Below are 18897 nucleotides of genomic sequence, written 5' to 3' on the forward strand. Positions count from 1 at the left end.
ATATTTGCGGGGCCCCTGAATCACATGGGGCCCCCTTGAGAGACGTGAGGCAGTTCCACGTAAGTGGCTTGTTTGTAGCCTAGAAAAACACTCTTGCCTTGTCTATACAATATTTCCAATATAGTACCAAAATAGGATATTTGCAAATCGTGAAAATATGAGGCAACATACTCATTTTTGCTGTCCTTTTTGGTAGCAAACACTACACACATAGTGTATGCACAGTATCTGAAGGAAACATGAATCCATACGGTGACATGTTGGGCATATTGTCTACTAAGCAGTGATTCCATTTTGCATGAATGGCTCTGTTACATTTTCATCAGCATATTGTGTCATTTTTTTTTTTTTTTGACACCACATCTGCAACTGTGAGCTTCAATGTGGAAATGAACCAAAGTTTGTCGTAACCAGCAGATGACGCTCATGCGCCAAACTGCAGGAGACCAAAGCGAGCCACTGCGCAGTCCAGCTGGACGCACACACTGAGTTTACGTGTGTGTGTGTGTGTGTGTGCTGCAGGTGCACAAACTCGACGTATAACTCAATAAACAAACAGCAAATTAAATTCATCCACATTTTATCCTTCAAAACACCGCCACGCAACTACGTTTTCGTGCGTAAAAATCAGACTTTTTAAAATGGATTTGATTCATATTCCAAATCGGGTTTTCCAACATATCACAGTCTTGCATGTGGCATTTCAACAACGATATTTTTTCATCCTTAAGAGGGGAAAATATAGATTGTTTTACGAACTATCCCGATCGATTTAAATAAACAAATAAATACATCCTATACACTGATTCCAGTACTTGCATTAAATGATTTCCTGAAGCAGAAAGTGTATCCAAACGCGTAAAAGAACAAGCATCACACGCACGTAGAAGTCTATCAATTGGCGCTTGCAGAGGTCACTTCCATCTCCACGTCAGTTCATTATTAGTCGACCTCTGACACGGCTTCTATAAGCGGAGGCCGAATTAAAAAGGCGCATTCTGAGCACCCTGAAAAAAGGCAAAGCAAAGCATGGTTGCGCGCGTTGAATATTCAATTAAGGAGGGGGGGCGCATGAGGGAGAAGTAAAGCTGCATGCGTGCCAGTCCTTCATCTTACATTACTTATTAGCTGTTAAACAGATTATATGCAGCTGAATGGGTTCAAATGTTGCAGCAAGAATACACTCAGGAGTTCAAGGCGCCACTTTCCTTCTCTGACACTTTGACGGGATCTGCAACCCCCCTCCCGAAAAAAACAAAACAAAATAAACTGCATGGAATGAGGCAGCACGCTTCATTTGTTAAAAAAATAATTAAAAAAAAAAAGCAAATGAAAACAAGAGAAGCAAGTATAGGGTAGTTTTAAAATATACAAACTTAATTTAGTTAAATAAACATTTGCAGCGCATAAACATGACAGTAGTATTTGTTTATCCTTGCTGTAAAAAGAATGCAACGTGAAGAAGGTATTTGCCATTTAAAACATAAACAAAAAAAGGAATATTTAGAATTAATATAATAATTGTTCTTGCTATGGAAGATGAAAAAAATGGGTTGCAAACGCGGAGCAGTTGCTGCCATTTATCTTTTAACAAACATGTAAAAACAACCACAAAAGTGTTTAAAAAAAGGACGATCAAATCTTAAAGTTTTTTGGTTTGCATGTTAGGCGCTCTATAGATTATTTACTGGGCTGCAGAAGTTGTTTTTTTTTTTCAAAGTAGTCGAGTGTGCAGCGCCTGCACAAGCAAGCAAGCCACGCTCTCATTGAGAAGCCACGTGTCCGTTTGCAAAGCCTCTCCAACTTAACCACCTCCTTTGTACCACTAACCCACATCGGCAGCGTCCCTCCACATAAAGGGATTTGCAATTTCAAGATATTTCAGCTTAAATGTTTTTGACAGTTCCCTCGCTTTTACCTCGGCTTGGTTATTTTAACTGTGCCAAATGGGTCACCTTGGGTTGCTGTCTGCGCGCAAAGGGCTTTTGCGCGCATTCAGCCTGAATTTTTTCCAACTTTCCTTGACGGGGAAACCAGCTGCTGGTCGTGAAAAGACGGCTTATTAATTGTCCTTTGTCATGCAGAATTGCTTGATTTCTAAAGAAACGTACAAAGGCTCTTTTTCAGGATTCAAGTATTTTGTTTCGTGCGTATTTTCAAACCATCGAATCAGCTGCAGCGCTGCGCCCGTCTACCAGACTCTCAGGTACTGACTGCCTGCTCCTTTTGTCCCCTTTTAATGCTGTTGTAAATCGGGCAGACTGATTTGTTACAAGCCGTTCTTTTAATCTGATAGATAAGAGACATGTCAAAGAAAAGCCGTAAATAAAAAATTAGCCGGCATAAAGACGAGGGCGAGTCTGCTAGATGGGCGCCTGTTGACTCAAGCGGCTCTCCAAGCGTCAGGGGAGCCCTCTCGTCAGCCCCGTCGAGGTTACGTCCACAATCCCCTTTTATTCTCTTTAAAAAGACACCGTGGTCCTTTTTGCTTCAATGAATTGATCGGCACAAAATTAAGAATAAATAAATTAAGCATTTGGAGCACCGGGCGTATAAGCTCCCCCAGGGCGCATCGCCCCGGGCTATTGAATGGATAAAGGCTGCTTTGCAGAGCACATTTGGAGCAAAATGGGGCTATATGATGCAATTAACAAAATAGTCTAATCCCAAATCTTAACAAATGCAAATATTGCCGTTTTGTTAAAATGCTTAAGTGAACCATTAAAGGAAAGTTTAAAAGCGAAACGTAACATCCAAAAGGGACATTGATGCAAATAGCAGACTGTGTGTGTGCACTTTAGAGTTTTTTTTTTGTTTGCCCTTTAGAAAACTCTACGATATGTTAAGAATGAGGGAGATATAATTTAAAGTGTATTCAGTGTAATAAGATCAGTTTAAGGTTTAAACAGTAAAGCAGAAAGCGGTTGGAACAGTGCGTAAAACAAAGGCGAAACTCGGTGCGTGGACACCATGCGCACAGGCTGTGAGAAGAGGCATATCTTTATTAAAATACATATTCATAAAATATTATATGTATTTTTTTAAATCGTCAATTGTTTATCCGAGACATTATTTTGACGATTGAGAACGCACAATTTGAAGATAAATGGCACACTTGATCCATCTTGTTTTTTTTTACGGTTTACATTTTATGTAGATAAAATCTGATGACGTCATTAAATAACGTTATTTTATCCAAGATAACGTAAATTGAGGCGTATTTTATTTTGTCTCGATAGCCACCTGCCCATGAAAGTGGCAATAAACTTGACCACACTCCGGGGTGCGTTAAGAACCCAACAATGCGGGTCATGGACACCAAGCCGTGTCGTCCTCATTTAATTTCATACTCGATCGATATCTTAAGCATATCCCGACTAAATGATGCGCGTTTATTCACCCACATTGACGATTAACTCATGCTGTCACGCGAGACTTATCGTGAATCCTAAAACCACAAATGAATGAGTGAGTGGCAGTGAAATCTGCTAAGGTCCCCCATGGGAGAAAACAAAAGAAATATTTATGACCTTTAAAAAAATTCATTTCGTACTCCACATTGTAGTTCAGCACAAATAAGTCACCACCATTCCCGTTATATTCCTCAATAAGTAGGTTACAAAATATCAAAATACGTAATGGAATAAGTCAATCGGCACATGCACACTAGTTGCTTTGCACATTTAGTAATATACGAATTTCTGAATAAAAGCTACAAGTTTTATAAAAGCAATATTTTTTTTATCTGTATTTGTGTCTATACACACTTGCACAGTCAAGTCCAGTCGACTCACATGAAGTTGGCTGAAGTTTAAGCGCGCGCACACAAAGGCGCTCATAAAAGATGACCAAGACAACACAATCCTTATCGGCTCAGAAATATGCTTTTATTTCCACATTTTTAAATAAATAAATAAATTTCCAATGACACTGAATAATAGGATTTGAGTCCGACCTCAAAAACTGCCAGAGTAAAGTTTCCCAAGCTTGCAACTTGCAATACAGCCCAAAAGCAGTACCTCATAAAATACGGAGGGAGAAATGCTATTAGGCAATGTTCTTTTTTTTTTCCATTTGGGTTCGGCTTTACAAATGTGCCTACCGTACATACCCGGTTTGGCGACAACAAATTCACTGTTTTCAGAAAAAAACTACATACAAAACGTACAACATGTATACAGAATGATACAATATTCAGGACAATTCCCTGATTAAATATTCTCTTCGTATGTACACAAGTGGAAGTCTTTTTGGCTCGTGTTACAAAAAAAAAAAAAAATCGTCCAGATGGGTATTCAGGGGGAGACGGACAAGTCCACATCATCCTTTTCGGAGAATGAAGAGGGGGACACGGGCATGTCGTCCTCTTCTTCCTCCGAGCATCTGGCTGCTGACGAGCATTTGCAGCCGTTGGTGGCAGTCCGTGGGCCGCCGGATCCACTCTTTCCCTCCTTCTTGTGCTTCACCCTGCGGTTCTGGAACCAAATCTTCACCTGCTTCTCGGACAGGTTGAGGTAGGTGGCGATCTCGATCCGCCTGAGCCTGGACAGGTACATGTTGGAGGTGAACTCGCGCTCCAGCTCCAAAAGTTGGGTACTGGTGAAGGCCGTGCGCATGCGTTTGCTACTCTGAAGTTTGCTGTTGCTGTTTTCTGGCCGCCCAAAAAAATAAAAATAAAATTGTCAGTACAGGTGTATCTTAAGGGAAGGAGACGTGTTAATTAATCGTGGACTCACCGATGGAGATGCAGTGGTACTGTCGCGGGTCTGGGACCGTGTAGGCGGCCTGGTACATGGCGGCTCCGTGGCCGAGGTTGAGGCTGTTGGATGAGGCGTGTTGCCTGGAGAGGGCCGTGTGGCAGTACTGCGAGCCGAAAGCCGGAAAAGAAGCTTTGAGGAGAGGCAGCGCGGGCGGCGAAGGGTGCAGCTGGGAGGCGGCCATGCACAGCGGGCAAAAGCACAGCAGGCCGGCCTTCCTGGAGTGGCACGAGCCCGGCAGCCCGTGCGGGTGGTGGCCGGGCGAGTGCACCGCGTATGGGAATAGAGGCTGGCTGTTCTCGCTCCCCTTGTCGTTGGCCTCTCTTAAAATCAACGAATCCACGAGAAAAGACCTCGGCATGGTTGCGGACGTGCAGACGAGTCGTGGGTGAGTTGTGCAGCCAGCGGCGTGGGATGTGGCAGCGTGCTCTCGCGTGGAAGGGTGGACAGCGAAGTGGTGCTGAAGGCGCGCCGGGGGCTCCTTAAATAGGCGCCGCGGAACCGCTTCGGCCATGTGACGGTTACGCTGCAAGCGGCCGAGAGTCCTCAATAGGGTTTTGTGCCTTTCTCTCGGCATTCCCACTGCACGCTTCCCCATTATTTCACTTGTTAACTAAATGAACTGCATAATGTAGTCTATTCTTGTCAGCCCCACCCACGCCGCGAGAGGCGGCACTGCCCCATTCTGCCTTTTATCATCGCTCTTATTTTATCATAAAACACAGCTTAAATTGCCACATTCAAAAAGCCAGCAGTTGGATTCAAGGATTTGTCAGCCTTAATAAGGAATATGTGGCGCAAAACCACGCCAGATATTACGCACGCTATTCTGCGGAGACGCAGCAGAAATGTTTGCTTTACTTTTCTTTAAAAAAAACAACAACTTTGTATTCACAGGTAACATTTAAATGTAAAGTTTATGCAACCAATTTAGGCTTAATGTGTCATTTCTAGGCACAAAAAGGGACAAGTCATCGCCTAAAGGCAGTTCTGTTAAAGAGCAGTGATTAATTCCTTTGCTCGGGCCCCTGCCGAGTCGGGGGCGGGAGGGGTGCTGGTTTGGGAGAATATGTAAAAATAACCAGGTTTTCACTCGGCGGCCCTTATTGAATGTCATTGTGGAGGGTTTCAATGAGGGAGAAAGGGAGTCGAATTAAAGTGTGTGACAGCGGCGGATAGACGCAACAAAGGCGACTCTGTCATGGAGCAGCGCGGCCTCGCTTTGCGCTCTCATTCAATTAGCTAATAGGAAAACATTTTCTTTCACTTTAAGGCGCTCTGAACACGACCTTCAAAGACGTGCAAGCTCCCCAAACTCACAAAAAAAGTTGGGCATTTTTTTTTAATCATTAACGTAAAAAAATGGAGCAAGAGGCGCCCTCCTTAGCAAACCGGTTTCAAATAATTGTTTAGTTTTATAGGCTTATTTTGGGGGGGCATTCACTTCGAAACACATCAGGATAAATGGTGTCTGTGTGACCATTAAAAGAGGCCCAATAATGTGCTCAGCATCACGCCACTAATGTGCAATAAACCTTAGACCTGTAATTAGGCGTCACTATTACAGCGAATTAGGCGCAGTTAAACCCTGAGGTGAGATGTGTTATCACAGGATACAAAAAATGCCTTCTCGGGATTTTGCTCTTTAATCAGCCTCGTCAATCTCTTCGAAACTTCTAACTAGATCGCGACAAGTCTGCTTAAAAATCACAACCGCTATTGTCACCGAAATAAACGGGCCAAATGTGTCAAAATGATCTTTTAAAACCACAAAAGGAAGATGAAATGCGAGTTAGCATGAGTTATTGCGCCGGATAAAGCTGCGATTAGACGCACTAATTCCTAAATTATGTACAGCAGTCGCCCCGTGGATAGCAAAAGAGGTTGTGCGGGTCGTCACGCAGGGAGACTCATCCCAATTTGCAATCCCAACTGGAGACTGACAAATAGTTCTGACCTCCCTCTGGAGGCGCAGGCCAGAAGTGCAAAGAATCTCATTCTCGAGAATCACTTGTGACTGAAGGGAAATAATCAAGGCAAATATATGCTCACAATAGCGCAGCCATTTTTTTCTGACCAAATAATAATAACAATAATAATAATAATAATAATGGTAATAATAATAATGATAATAATAAATTATTGCTTTTATTATTACTATTATTCTTAATAATAATAATAATAATCATAATAATGATAATAATAAATTATTGCTTTTATTATTACTATTATTCTTAATAATAATAATAATAATCATAATAATAATAATAATATTCAATCATCGTGTGTCCATTTCAAGAATCACTCACGAGCCAGCCAATCCAACTTACATACAGCTGTTCGGAGAATCTTCAAGTGGGATGAAAGAGAGACGAATAAACACTTGAAAGAGTAAATTATTTATAAGATATTAACTTGGAACAATTGCCATCACTCAAATTCATCCTCCGTGATAAGGCTGACCAGTGCCTGCTGTGCTGCAGGAGGAGATCATTTTCAGGGGCTTTTATGCAATTATACCCAAAGATCTCGTGCCCGCTGACATAAAGAGTGCAGTCTGTTTATGGAGATGTAGTCAATATCTCCTTTTCTTTTGGTATGAATAATTCATAGTTTAAGACACTATCCCCCCTCGCTTAATATGTACGCGCACTTAAACACCCACACATCTCTAATACAAATGATGGTTTTAGCTGACAGTGTAACAGGATTTAAGGTCCCAGTGGGGTTTGCGCCCGGCCGACGATGGGCGCTGTGACTGTCGACGTGACACAGAGGGCCGGCTGCCCCTCCTAATCTCCCCCTGAGGCAACATCGCAGAGTGCAGATCCTGCGGCACCTCTCTGGGCACACAAAAGGCCTGATTATCATTCATATGCTCACCAGAAACACCAGTCCAATAGATAACAGATGACACATAAGTACCGGCTGAATGGTGCAATATGTTTGGGCTGCTGGAGTCTATAGGGACCAATGAATCTTTAAGCGAGAGGGCTTCGGTAATGCGATGTTGGGGAGGGTCGTGAGGGCAGGGGAGCGGGGGGGGGGGGCTCTACAGGTGACTGTGCGAACAAAAAAAAATGTTATATAAATACAAGGAGTCCAAACTAGAACATTTTGTTGTGATATTAAACAAGGGTAATGTGATCAAGAATCGCAAGGGTGGGTTTGAAGTAACTTTAAAAAAAAAACGTATCCGGAACTAGCAAGATAAAAACGGTTTTGCTTGAAAGGTGTCAAGTTTTCTGCTGCGTTGGTCTTGTCAGGAAAATGTTCCGTCGCGAGCGATGTTTTTACTTTTTGCGTAAAATGTGGTTTGCTCTTATTTCATTGCGACACTCAAACATTTGGGTCAAAAATAACTTCAATTAGGTCAAAAATGGGATCATTATATCATCCACCTATTATCTGAAGCGCATGTCAATGCCAAATTATGGGTCAAATGAATAAAGAAGAGCAATCCCAGAAATTGAGTTTCTGACCCGATTTATTAATTAAAATGATTTAATTTATTATATTTTTATTTCATTATTTTATTTTTGATCCAATTGGTTTTAGAGTGCGGAAGCACATGCAAACTCCATAAGAAGGCTAAAGCCAAGATCAGAAGACCCAACCTGAGAGGCCAAACTGTAAAAACATTTTAGGTCGAAAATAGCAAAAATTTGCGTCAATGAAAAAACAACCCCAAAAATATGGGTTATTTTTGACCCAACTGTACTCAACATGCCATTCAGTGGCAAGGAAAAAGTATATTTTTGCTGTTTGATGATGCGGTGTGCGCAGGTATTTTTAAAAGTAGCCACCAGACAGACAGACCAAACAGAAATGCAGCATTTTAGAAGAAATTCATTTTGGGTTGTTCCCGGTACGTTAGAAGCATACAATTGTCCTGCATGTAGTGTTAAAATGAAGCAGTAAGATTCCGGGTAAACTGTCAAACCCCGCAATGATCAAGAGGTATGTCTGAATAATCCTGTCCTTATATTGTTTAAGAACAAACAAAATTTTGAAAATTTTCATCAAAAGTTTCTCAACTTCTCTGAAGCCATCATTCAACGTCAGACGAGTATCTCTCTCATGCGGATGCGTCTGGGTCAAGCATTGGTCCCAGTGCGGCTGTCTTGTCCCAAGATACGACGGCTGAGTGCACTTGGCAAACAATTGTTAATCAGAGGTAAGACTCAATCTGCACCACGTTGAGAGCAGGCCAGAGGTCCATGTGACAATTGCGGCACGCCGTAAAAGCTGAGGCCGAGACTTTTTCTCCTAAGTATTGCAAGTTATTGATTCAGGTGTCGAACTTGCCTTCTCTTGCCAACTGAGTTGTTTTTTTTCCAGGCTTGATTTCTCTTTATTTTTATGTATGGCAAAAAATAAAATAAAATAAAACAAAATAAAATACAATAAAATAAAAAATAAAATAAAATAAAAAAATATTAAATTAAATAAAATTAAATAAAATAAAAAAGGCATGTTCATCTGTAAGGACAAAATAAAAAAAAATAGCTTTTAACGTTTAATATTTATGGAATATTCTGCTGGTTCCGTCACGGTAGGAAAAGGGTATAGTATATAGGAATCGGCAGTTTGTGGACTTTCCAGGGCCAACGAGTGACAGCTGTAAAGGTCAAGAAATAAAGGTATAAAAGCTAAATATTGTAAATTTGTTAATTAAATGAAACTACTAACATTTCTAGTCTCTTTTCAAGAGTTCAATAAAGTTGTTTTAAATAAATTCCTCCGGGCCGAGTCGTCGTGGAGCCTGGCAAGTGTATGACAAGAATAAATGGGAGATAAATGCAAACCTGAGCGTCTAGCCGTCCTAATGAGCCCATTTACATCTAAATGTGACGACGTTATGGGAACGAAGAGGCTCAAGTTTTCCGTGACATGTTTTGACATCTCACCAACCAACACCGCTAACTTTTCCCTTGACATTTACCATTTATTGGAATCTCCAAGACGACCTCTTCACTTTGGTGGATGAGCGAAATGAAAATAAAAGAATTTATTAATACATTTCAGTCATAATATTAAATGAGAACAAAAATAAATCCTCAGAGCCATTAGAGGTGTAAATATCTTTGGATTATTTCAAATTCCCTTTTGATGTAAATCCATTTGTTCTGCTATAGATATGTCTCCAACTTTCCCTTTGACCCCTTTCATATAAAAGCCTTGAAAAAGTCTTCAAAGGGGTTTGTTACCCTGCGAAGGTCACGAGGCGATTACGAATGGCTGACTCACATTTTTCCAAATCAGCAGACTTTTGGCCTAGAAATAACAGGTCAAACCAATGAATTTAATGAACTCTCGCCGACACAATGAAGGCTTTTTGCCATTTGAACCCCAGCAAAGGGATATGGGCAGGTCAGCAAGGCCTTTCAAGGGGTCTGTACACAAATGTGACAGAGTGGAGGCGCTTGAGTGTCCACGTTGACAAGTTGTTCAAAGTGCCGGGGATGTCAGCGATAGTGCCTTCATCCGCACGGCCCCTTTTGTTCCGCGTTTTGTGTCCTTGGCTGCACCATGAACAGTCCCCCAAGTACAAAAGCGCCTTTTGCGATGTTCTGTTTGCCTTATTTCTCCCCGCCGAATGTCATGCTGCAGTCCAACACGCCCGAGACGTTATTGTGGCCCAAACAAAGCGGAATTATGGCGCCGAACAACTTTGGATGGCGACTCGCTGCTCCTCCCTCCTTTTCACTTGACTTTCCCTGATCCTCCCCTCATTCACTTTCGTACTTTCCTTCATTGTCACTTTTCTCTCGATGTCCATTTTTGGCCACTCTGATGTTTCCACGGAACACTCTTTCAAATGACAAAAGATCACAGGAACACAGGATGGGAGGACATTTCATCTTGGCCCAAATTTCCCAATACCGTGAGCGCGCTCGATGCAGCTGCGGGGCCGTTTTTTTGTGAGAACAAACATCTTTCAGCATATGGTAGTTGTGTGTTCACTTAATTGAGTCAATTGGAGGCTCATGGGAAACCACAGAGGGGGTTAAGAGTCGGGGAGGAGGGAGGTCAGAGAGTGCCTAAACACTACAAGGAAAAATTCATGCAAACACTATTTAGACATTTTCGACTCTGAATATGATTGAGATTGACCTTAGTGGAGTTTTAAACACCAAAACACACATAAGTAGTTCAAAGTTTCAAAGCTGGGAGCCTTCAAGGAAACAAACAAGCCACTGTGACGCCTTGAAAGTTTATGGTTTTCTCATTAATGACCTCCTGCGGCTTGCACTATTTCCTCCCCATTCATCTCACATTAGTTGCTTTTCAGGGGTCGCCTTTGTTTTGGAGCGGTCCTTTTTTTTTTTTTTTTTTTTTTTTTTTTTTTCTCCAGGGTGAAGCTGTTTGACTACCAACACAAACTGACTTCTGAAATGTGGACAAAGGGGTTTTAAAAACATTCCGTCAGAACATTTTAAAGACAGTCCAAGGACACCGCTAATAAATAAATAAATAAATAAATAAATAAATAAATAAATAAATAAAATAAATAAATATTTAAATAAATAAAAGGTCATTAAAACACAGTATTTTGGGTAGGTTGTCATTTTCATTTTCAATTATCTGCAATCAATAACAAATTTGGACGTACACATGAGCACATCAGTCTCAAGCTGATTTTCTTTCTCAATTTTCTATTGCAAGATTTGGACTCTTTTTTTTTCTCCCCCACTTTGTTATTGTATTCCGCCCACCCCATCCTTATGACCCCTGTGACAGCTATTTTTTTTTTTTTACTCCGTTCACGCTCCGCTTTTGACAGAACGCGGAATATATGGCGCCCACTCTCTCTCTCTCAAGAGTTATGACACAAGCAGTGTGGAAAAAAAAAAAAGAGATTTAGGCTAATTCAAAGTCTATATATGAGCGCATGTGAGAGTCGGCGTGATGACGGGTCACTGCCCATCTCGCCGGGTCCCCCCCTGTATTCTGCAGATGCGTTCTATTGGGGAGGCGACACGCGGCGGGGCGCTGCTGGGAGGTAGTTACTTTTTCACCATTACCATAGAAACCGACACAGTGGCTCTCAGCTGGTCAAGGCCAGGGGTCCGCCGACTTTCACACTACTCGAACGCTACGGCAGAATCCAAAATGCATCTCGGCACTCTGAATAATCAGCATTTATACTTGGTTCAAGGACAAAATGAGCTGCCAGACAACAAAAACGAAGAGGCCTCCTATTTAGAATGAACACAAGATGGAGAACACCAACACAAAACAGTCGTGTGTTGTTAGCCACTGATGTAAAGGGAACCTGTCAAATAGTTTGCATATTATGATGGCAAAAAAGGCAGGAGGTGACACTCCCCCCCCCCCCCGAATATGCAATGAAGACAACTGTGCGCTGCTACACACAATACGTGAAAAGAAATTTTATTAGAAATGAGCGTTGGTTAATTGATCAGGAAGAATTTTAAGCAACTGAGACAACGTGGACGCAACTGGCTACAATCAGCAGAGGCGCAGTTGAAACTGGAGTACCCGGAGAAAACCCACGCCGGCACGGTGAGAGCATGCAAACTCCTCACAGGAAGGCCGGAGCCGGAATCGAACCCACGACCTCTGCGCTGTGTGAGGCCATCGTGCTAACCAGTCGTCGACCTGTTTACGTTCAACTGCCCATTGCTAATTGATGCTATTTGTTAGCCTGTCTATGGTGTTTCTAATTGTGTGTTAGCATTAAGCTAGAGGCTAAACAGTTTGGAAAATGATAGTCAGAGTGATGTGTTCGTTTTAAGTACACATGTAATTCACGTTGTCTTAGGTTGAGTTTGAAAGTCACTTCCCACTGGGAGTTGCTATAAACAACTTTGAACTCTGAAAAGTTGTCAACTCTCTGCCAAAACTGTTGCCTGTTGTGAAGTGATTACAGTCGCGGCGCATGGTCAACACATGACGGATACATTACATGCTTAGACGTAATAACTGGGCATTGTGAAAGGTACGGGGGTCAGAGTTCACCATTGATCCTCTCACCCCTGGCAGGTGCAGCTCATAGGAGTGAGGGGAAGCGGCCCCCTCATCTCTCCCACCTCTTCACGCTGCTCAGCGAGAGAAAGGGAGGAGTGTAAATGAGAGCACTCCAGAAAGCCATCACCTGCTCCCTCCGCCCTAATATCCCCACCGACTCGGCCAGACAGAGATATCCTAGCACCCCAGCCCCAAATTTCGCCAACTCCCGATTAATGAGTGGGACGAAGTGGAGAAAGAGAGACGGGCCGGCCGACAGAAAGAGGGAGGGCGAGGGAAGGGAGCGAGAGAAGGCGAGTTGAATTTTTTTTTTTTTTTTTTTTTTGTTAACTCTTCGCATCCATGCCGTGATTTTGTTTTGTTGTTTTGGGTACAAACACATTCACGGACAGCAAAATGTCCATTTGTCATGCCCATAGAAGGAAGTGAATCGGGATGGAAGGCGCATTGAGTTTGTGCGCACAGAGAGCCCAAGGGTGAGGTTGTGTATTGATGGGCGCCCCTCCCAGCTTCTCCCAGATTCCTCGTCTATTGTGACTTTGAGTGAATGTATCCTCTTGCTAAGGGCACTGGAATGTGTCTCCTCAACTCATGTGATGGATGGGGGCCTTGTTTTGCACTCCTCCGCCCCTCCCTCTGAATCCTTCTCTCTCTCGCAGCCTTTGACTCTTTCATCGCATCCTTTTATTCAACGCCAATAAAAGTCAGCGATTCTTCATCGGCCGTTGTGCAGATCTGAGGGCGGCGGTTATTTTTCACCAGGAGTGTGTCACACATCACCATTCAGGGCCTCAGTCACACAAATTCAGACACTGGCACGGAGGCTGAAGCAGGTGGAGATAGCGTCGTCAATGAATTATTCAAATGAGACACCCTTCCAGCCCTTTAAATTTCATTTAAATACTGGCTTAATGTGCTTTACGGCGATGTTTGCATGATGATGGTGAATGACCATTTTTTTTAATAGAATAATGTCAGGCATCAATCCTGAACTGCAAAAAATAAACGCACAAAAACAGACAAAAAAAAAAAAAAAAAAAAAATGATAGAAGACATGAGGATTAGAAATCAGCCAATTGATTCATCACAGCTATTTCTGAAACTTGCATTTTGAATGGTGGAAGGAAAACAACCAAAGACTTTCCATCACAGTGGAAAGCGCAAAAAAAGTATTTAAAAAGTATTATTCAACACGTTATATAAGAAGCTCCAAACAGGAGTCAAATGAATCACCAGCTTCTGCGTTAAGCAATAACAACACAAAGCTCTCAGTACTCAAAGTCACACAAAAATAAAACAATTTACTTGCAACAGTGGATATGCGCACGCACACACGCACCCACACACACACACTGAAACCTGGCTTTTATTTTCTTTAAAGATTGAAAACAAATATGCAGAACGTGTGATTATGAAATGATAAGTTTGTGGCGCATAAAATACTATATTTGTAGTATGACTTCCACAGAAAGAAAATAAAACCTTTGGAGAGACTCAAGAAAATTAAATTTTAGCTCTGGCTTTTTTTTTTTTTTTTCCAAACTCGCAATCAATGTTGCTAACTAATTTTGTGCCAACCTTGAATAGTAATTTTTATTTTGAGAGCCCTTTGCACTGTGGATTTTGTTGTTTGCTTCAAAGCCTTTAGTTTTATCCTGTATTTTATGTAGTATATTTCACTTTTATTTCAATTTTATTTTCTTCCAATTGTAGGTTACTGCAACATAGCGAGCCCTGTAAATGTACAAACATGTATACTTGCATGTAAACGAGCGTCATGGGGGAAAATACCATAGCTTTCTTTAAGAATAAATCTGGTTTTAAGAACATTATTTATTTATTTATTTATTCATCATCAAAGCGCGTTTTCTCGAACCACGCGAAATGATACGACATGACAGCTTGCCCATGTTTTTAAATCTATCTGTTTGTGTACAAGACAAAATTGCAAATGTTTTAACCACTCCGGCTGTTAATATTGCAAAGCCCAGGAAAATGGCAAAAGCATTACAACGGAAGAGAAAAAGGGCAGTGATGAATTTCAAGGAAAATGGACATTAATGGTATTAACATTACTCATGTTTCACGTAACAAATTATTGGAAATTTGACAAGCACACCAAATTATCTCCTCATGCTGGCCAGGAGTGTGCTGAAGTCCCCCTCTACCTGCTGAGGAAAGACAATTTCTGCTCATTTCACTATTTTTAACAATAGAACCAAGCCATTAAGACAAATTAATGTCATTATCAAGTCTCTATGAATATGACAAATACCAGCGTTTCGAGCAGCTTTAGAGGCTATTGACAATAATGAAATTCGCTGTACAGGTACTGAAAAGAAACACTCCAAGTAATTATTTTCTAGTAGCTTGTTTGTCTGCCATCCGTTCATTTGCTTTCATCTCAATTATCTGACTCTGTGAGCATGTGGAGGCGCATAGTGCTCTGCGGCCCACGGAGCGAGGGCCCTAATTGGGCAATTACCGTTCTGTTTCTGGGCTTTTAGCACCGGTGGAGAGTGGAGGGAGACCGCCGTGTGTAAAACCAAGAGGACCTCGCATGCACAAAAACCACACAAAACAAAACCACCGCAGTCCTATATGGTGGCGCTTGGGAGCCGTTCGTGCGAGCCGCTAAAAACACGAAAAGTGAGCTTTGCGGCAGGACAAAACAAACTCTCGGCATCAAATGCTCGACGATGAATTTGGTGTGTTGATGCAAACGTGCCATTACAGCGCTGCCTGTTCGGCACTCTGTGCATTCCATCAGCTTTAAACAACAACTCAAACTACTAGCAGCGCTAAATTGGGCTGAGCTTTTAGTTTGCGTGGAGAAATCACAAACCGGACCAACAGACCGGTATGACTTAACAGTGATTTTTCTGTTAGCAGCTTTCCCAACTTTTTTGTAAAAGAGTAAACAAACAGAACAGGTCAACTAAAATTTGTAATGACTATCAGTATTGACGGGAAAATGAAGCTTCATGAAGCACTTGCAATATGTTTTTACTCCTCTAGATGGTGCGCTTGGTTTGAAGGTAAAAGGCCAGTGCAATGGATATTTATTTAAATCCTTAAACATCTTTAAAAGCATCGTTAAACCATGGATGTGCAATTACACTTAATTGTAGTACGGCAGGAAAAAAAAGCATGTTCCCCAGCATCACCCGTGCCCCCCTCCGCATCGCACCGCACCCCCCCCAGGGCTACAGTATAAAACACACATTAAAAAATACCCGCAAAAAAACTACAATTGTTTTTTTTTTTTCCACCACTGTTGCTCAAAACCGGAAGCTTATTCTTGATTTTAAACCGTGCGCATAAAAGTTGGCACCCACTTTTCAAGCGCACCCCTCCCCCTCACTAATTTTCATATTATCCCTGTGCTGTGTGCTCTCCCCCTCACTTTAACATTCTGTCACGCGCTCCCTGGATCATGTAGCCGCTGATAATTAAACCCTCTTTGGGATCATTTCCTTGCACAAGTGGCCTCAGAGCAGCAGCCATTAGGCAGAAAGCTCTGTTATCTGAATTTCCAAATGTAGCTCAACATTTATTAAAGTGAAATTCATCCAGTAATTGCACGCCTCGGTATGCCCCAGGTCTCCCTCTTACCTGCAGGGCCACCTGCTCGGCGCCGCCAACTATTTACCGGCATGACGCAGGGTAATTAGACCTCTGACCCAGTCCAATAAGAGCCGGGTAATTGCGTTAATAAAAAAAAATTAACAGCAGCAACATGAGGATCATTATGTAAAAATACCCTGTAATGAAGCATTAGTCTTGATTCTATGCAGATTTTTTTTTTTTTTTTTTTTTTTTTTAAAAGCCACAGGTATTTAGTAAGCGTTCAAAGTAAGATAAAATTATTTCAGTGATTTGAGATATTTTTTATTATATCTCACTTGGGATATGACTTATCGATAGGTAAATTGAAAATGAACTGACCAAAATATAATCCAAAAATAAACCCATTTTTAAAAGAGGAACTTTTACTCACTATAAAGGTCCCCTGTGATGAAGGATTTATTTTGCAGTGGAACCTTTTTCGAAAATATTAGTGGCAGGTAGCTGAAGACGCCACCAAATTTTAGGGTGTCTAAATTTGGTTTCTACATAAGTCTATCTTTGTCATTAAAACTATAGAAAGTAGTAGGGGAGTTATTCGTTTTTTTACTGACACCCCCTGGCCAAAAGCGGAACTGCAGCACCACTGTAAAATCAAAAGTGTCCGTACTGGACTGAGGAGAAAAATAGAGTGTTGAGTTCAAATAAAAGTTTTTTAAAAAAATTAAAAAAGTGGCGTCTACAATTATTTTTCCTGTTAACTTACTTTTATTTCAAACAAGGCTGAACATTTGTGTTCTCTGAGACATTTATCTAAAACAGTCCATTAATTTTCTCAAATTATTTTCCAATAAGGACCATCTACTGCCAAAGACCTCAAGCTATTTTCCGATCCAAACAAAAGTCGAGATGTGTCATGAGCATATGAAGGTATTTGACCATAATGATACTCACAGTTCATTTAACATCTGTCCTGCCGAGCACCGCAGGGTCCTTGGCATCCTTAACATTTCTCACTTCATTTGAAACTCATCACTCCATCATCACACAAGATCCTGTAAGCGAAGAAAAACAGTAACATAACGTTGTAATGCATCACCTTTTATTTCATCCTAATTCAGCTGTTCTAGTAGGCTTTTCTTGACATGTCTTTCTTTTCTTTCTAGGAGAACGCAAACGTTTGGTGCTAACTGATTGCTAACATTTTGGCGGTAAGTCCAAAATGACACTTATGCAAACATTATTTCAGTTGTTTATTTGGACTTGATTCCTCCAAGTCGTTCAATGAATCAATTATTCTAAATCTGTTGAGGGGGGGGGGGGGGGGACAACATTAAATAGAATGAGGCGTGAGACAAAACCAATGGGGGATAAAATTACAGTTTCTCCTTTAATGGGTGTAATTGCGAGGCGACAACACAGTTCCGCATTCAGTTTGGTTAAAAAAGCTGAATAGCAAGCTGGGCTGTGGCCTCACTCATTCCCGACAAGCTCAGTTGGTATTTACAGCACCACGGAGGAGCTGACCTTCACACCTCACCTCATTCACTGTTACCAAATCAAGCCGGCCCCTCCCAAACAAAGAAGTGTTTGCTGTGAAAAGACGGATGTCTGTGTGGCTTGACTCAACTTTTTTTTTGAGGGGTGCGTGTGTGTGTCCGTTATTACGAACAATGTGAGGGATGCGACAAGGAAGCGATGTCCAATTAGCAAATGAGGAACATCGCCTTTATTCAATGCCCATTTGGGAATGATCAGTCAAGCGTGCTGTCATCCACCTGCTACAACTGAATTCTTTTTTTTTTTTTTTTTAAATGTCTCTTAAAAAGAGTTTGAATTGGTTTTCAAACATGCAGAATGATGTAAAGCACCGACCGTTTACGTTCCCACAGTAACAGGAAAAAAAAAATCTACCAGTCAAAGGCAAGCTGAAATTGATATACAACTTATAATAGAAGATAAATTGCTTCAAGCTGAATATTTAGAGTTTTGACTTCAAACGAATCAAGGTGAGGAGGCAAAGCTAACTTTTCTACCGATCGAGTGAGTGAGCTGTGTGAGGAGCAGGTGATGCGCGTTGTCTAAAACAGTCACTTAAAGCAATCCACTAACGCTTAAGTTAAAGCCTGAGAAGAAAGTAAAGATTAGAGTGTCTTTGTGTTGCGTGGCATTAACCATATTTACCTTTTGCTGATCATCTGACTGTGAAATCTTTGGAAAACGCTCATTCTAAAGACCAACGAGTAGACGTTTCATTTTAAACTGCCGTCGGGAAATAGCGTTGTTATAGCTTGGCAATTCTATTTCTGCCTTAAAAAGAGCAAACAAATATATATTTTTTTTTAAACACAAGACAATTTGCAGACATCTAAAAAAAAAAATGAGGTAACAATAGCCTCTTTCCATCCAAGCCTTTAAAGGAGCCATGCCTTTGATGACAGCCCGAGCCAAACAATTCTATCAGACCCCCGACCTACTCGGCAAAGGCCTACAAAGGCCCATTCCTGAAAAGACAAGCGGTTGTGGGAAATAATAGAAAAGCAAATGTTGAGAAATGAGAGCTTAGAAGACTAACACA

At 41.4% G+C, this 18897-nt stretch overlaps 1 protein-coding gene across 8 annotated transcripts in view; it reads right to left on the minus strand.

The window, feature by feature from the left end:
* gsx1 (GS homeobox 1) overlaps positions 1-18897 on the minus strand; it is a 48864-nt gene that overhangs the window by 21782 nt on the left and 8185 nt on the right. For 6 of the 8 annotated variants that reach the window (XM_088280036.1, XM_088280037.1, XM_088280041.1 and 3 more), the window contains 3 exons: positions 17274-17374; positions 4737-5283; positions 3887-4651 (listed from right to left, as the gene is read on the minus strand). In XM_088280036.1, the coding sequence (XP_088136162.1) occupies positions 4296-4651; positions 4737-5271 (891 nt within the window). In that variant the 5' untranslated portion in view covers positions 5272-5283; positions 17274-17374 and the 3' untranslated portion in view covers positions 3887-4295. Of the gene's footprint in view, positions 1-3886; positions 4652-4736; positions 5356-17273; positions 17375-18897 lie in introns of those variants that run through there. The other 2 variants (XM_088280035.1, XR_015839625.1) reach the window with 2 other exon arrangements.

This window comes from Idiotropiscis lumnitzeri, chromosome 17, assembly GCF_059441095.1.
Source record: "Idiotropiscis lumnitzeri isolate Australia: NSW breed Sydney's pygmy pipehorse chromosome 17, RoL_Ilum_1.0, whole genome shotgun sequence".
In the NCBI taxonomy this organism is placed as follows: Eukaryota; Metazoa; Chordata; class Actinopteri; order Syngnathiformes; family Syngnathidae; genus Idiotropiscis; species Idiotropiscis lumnitzeri.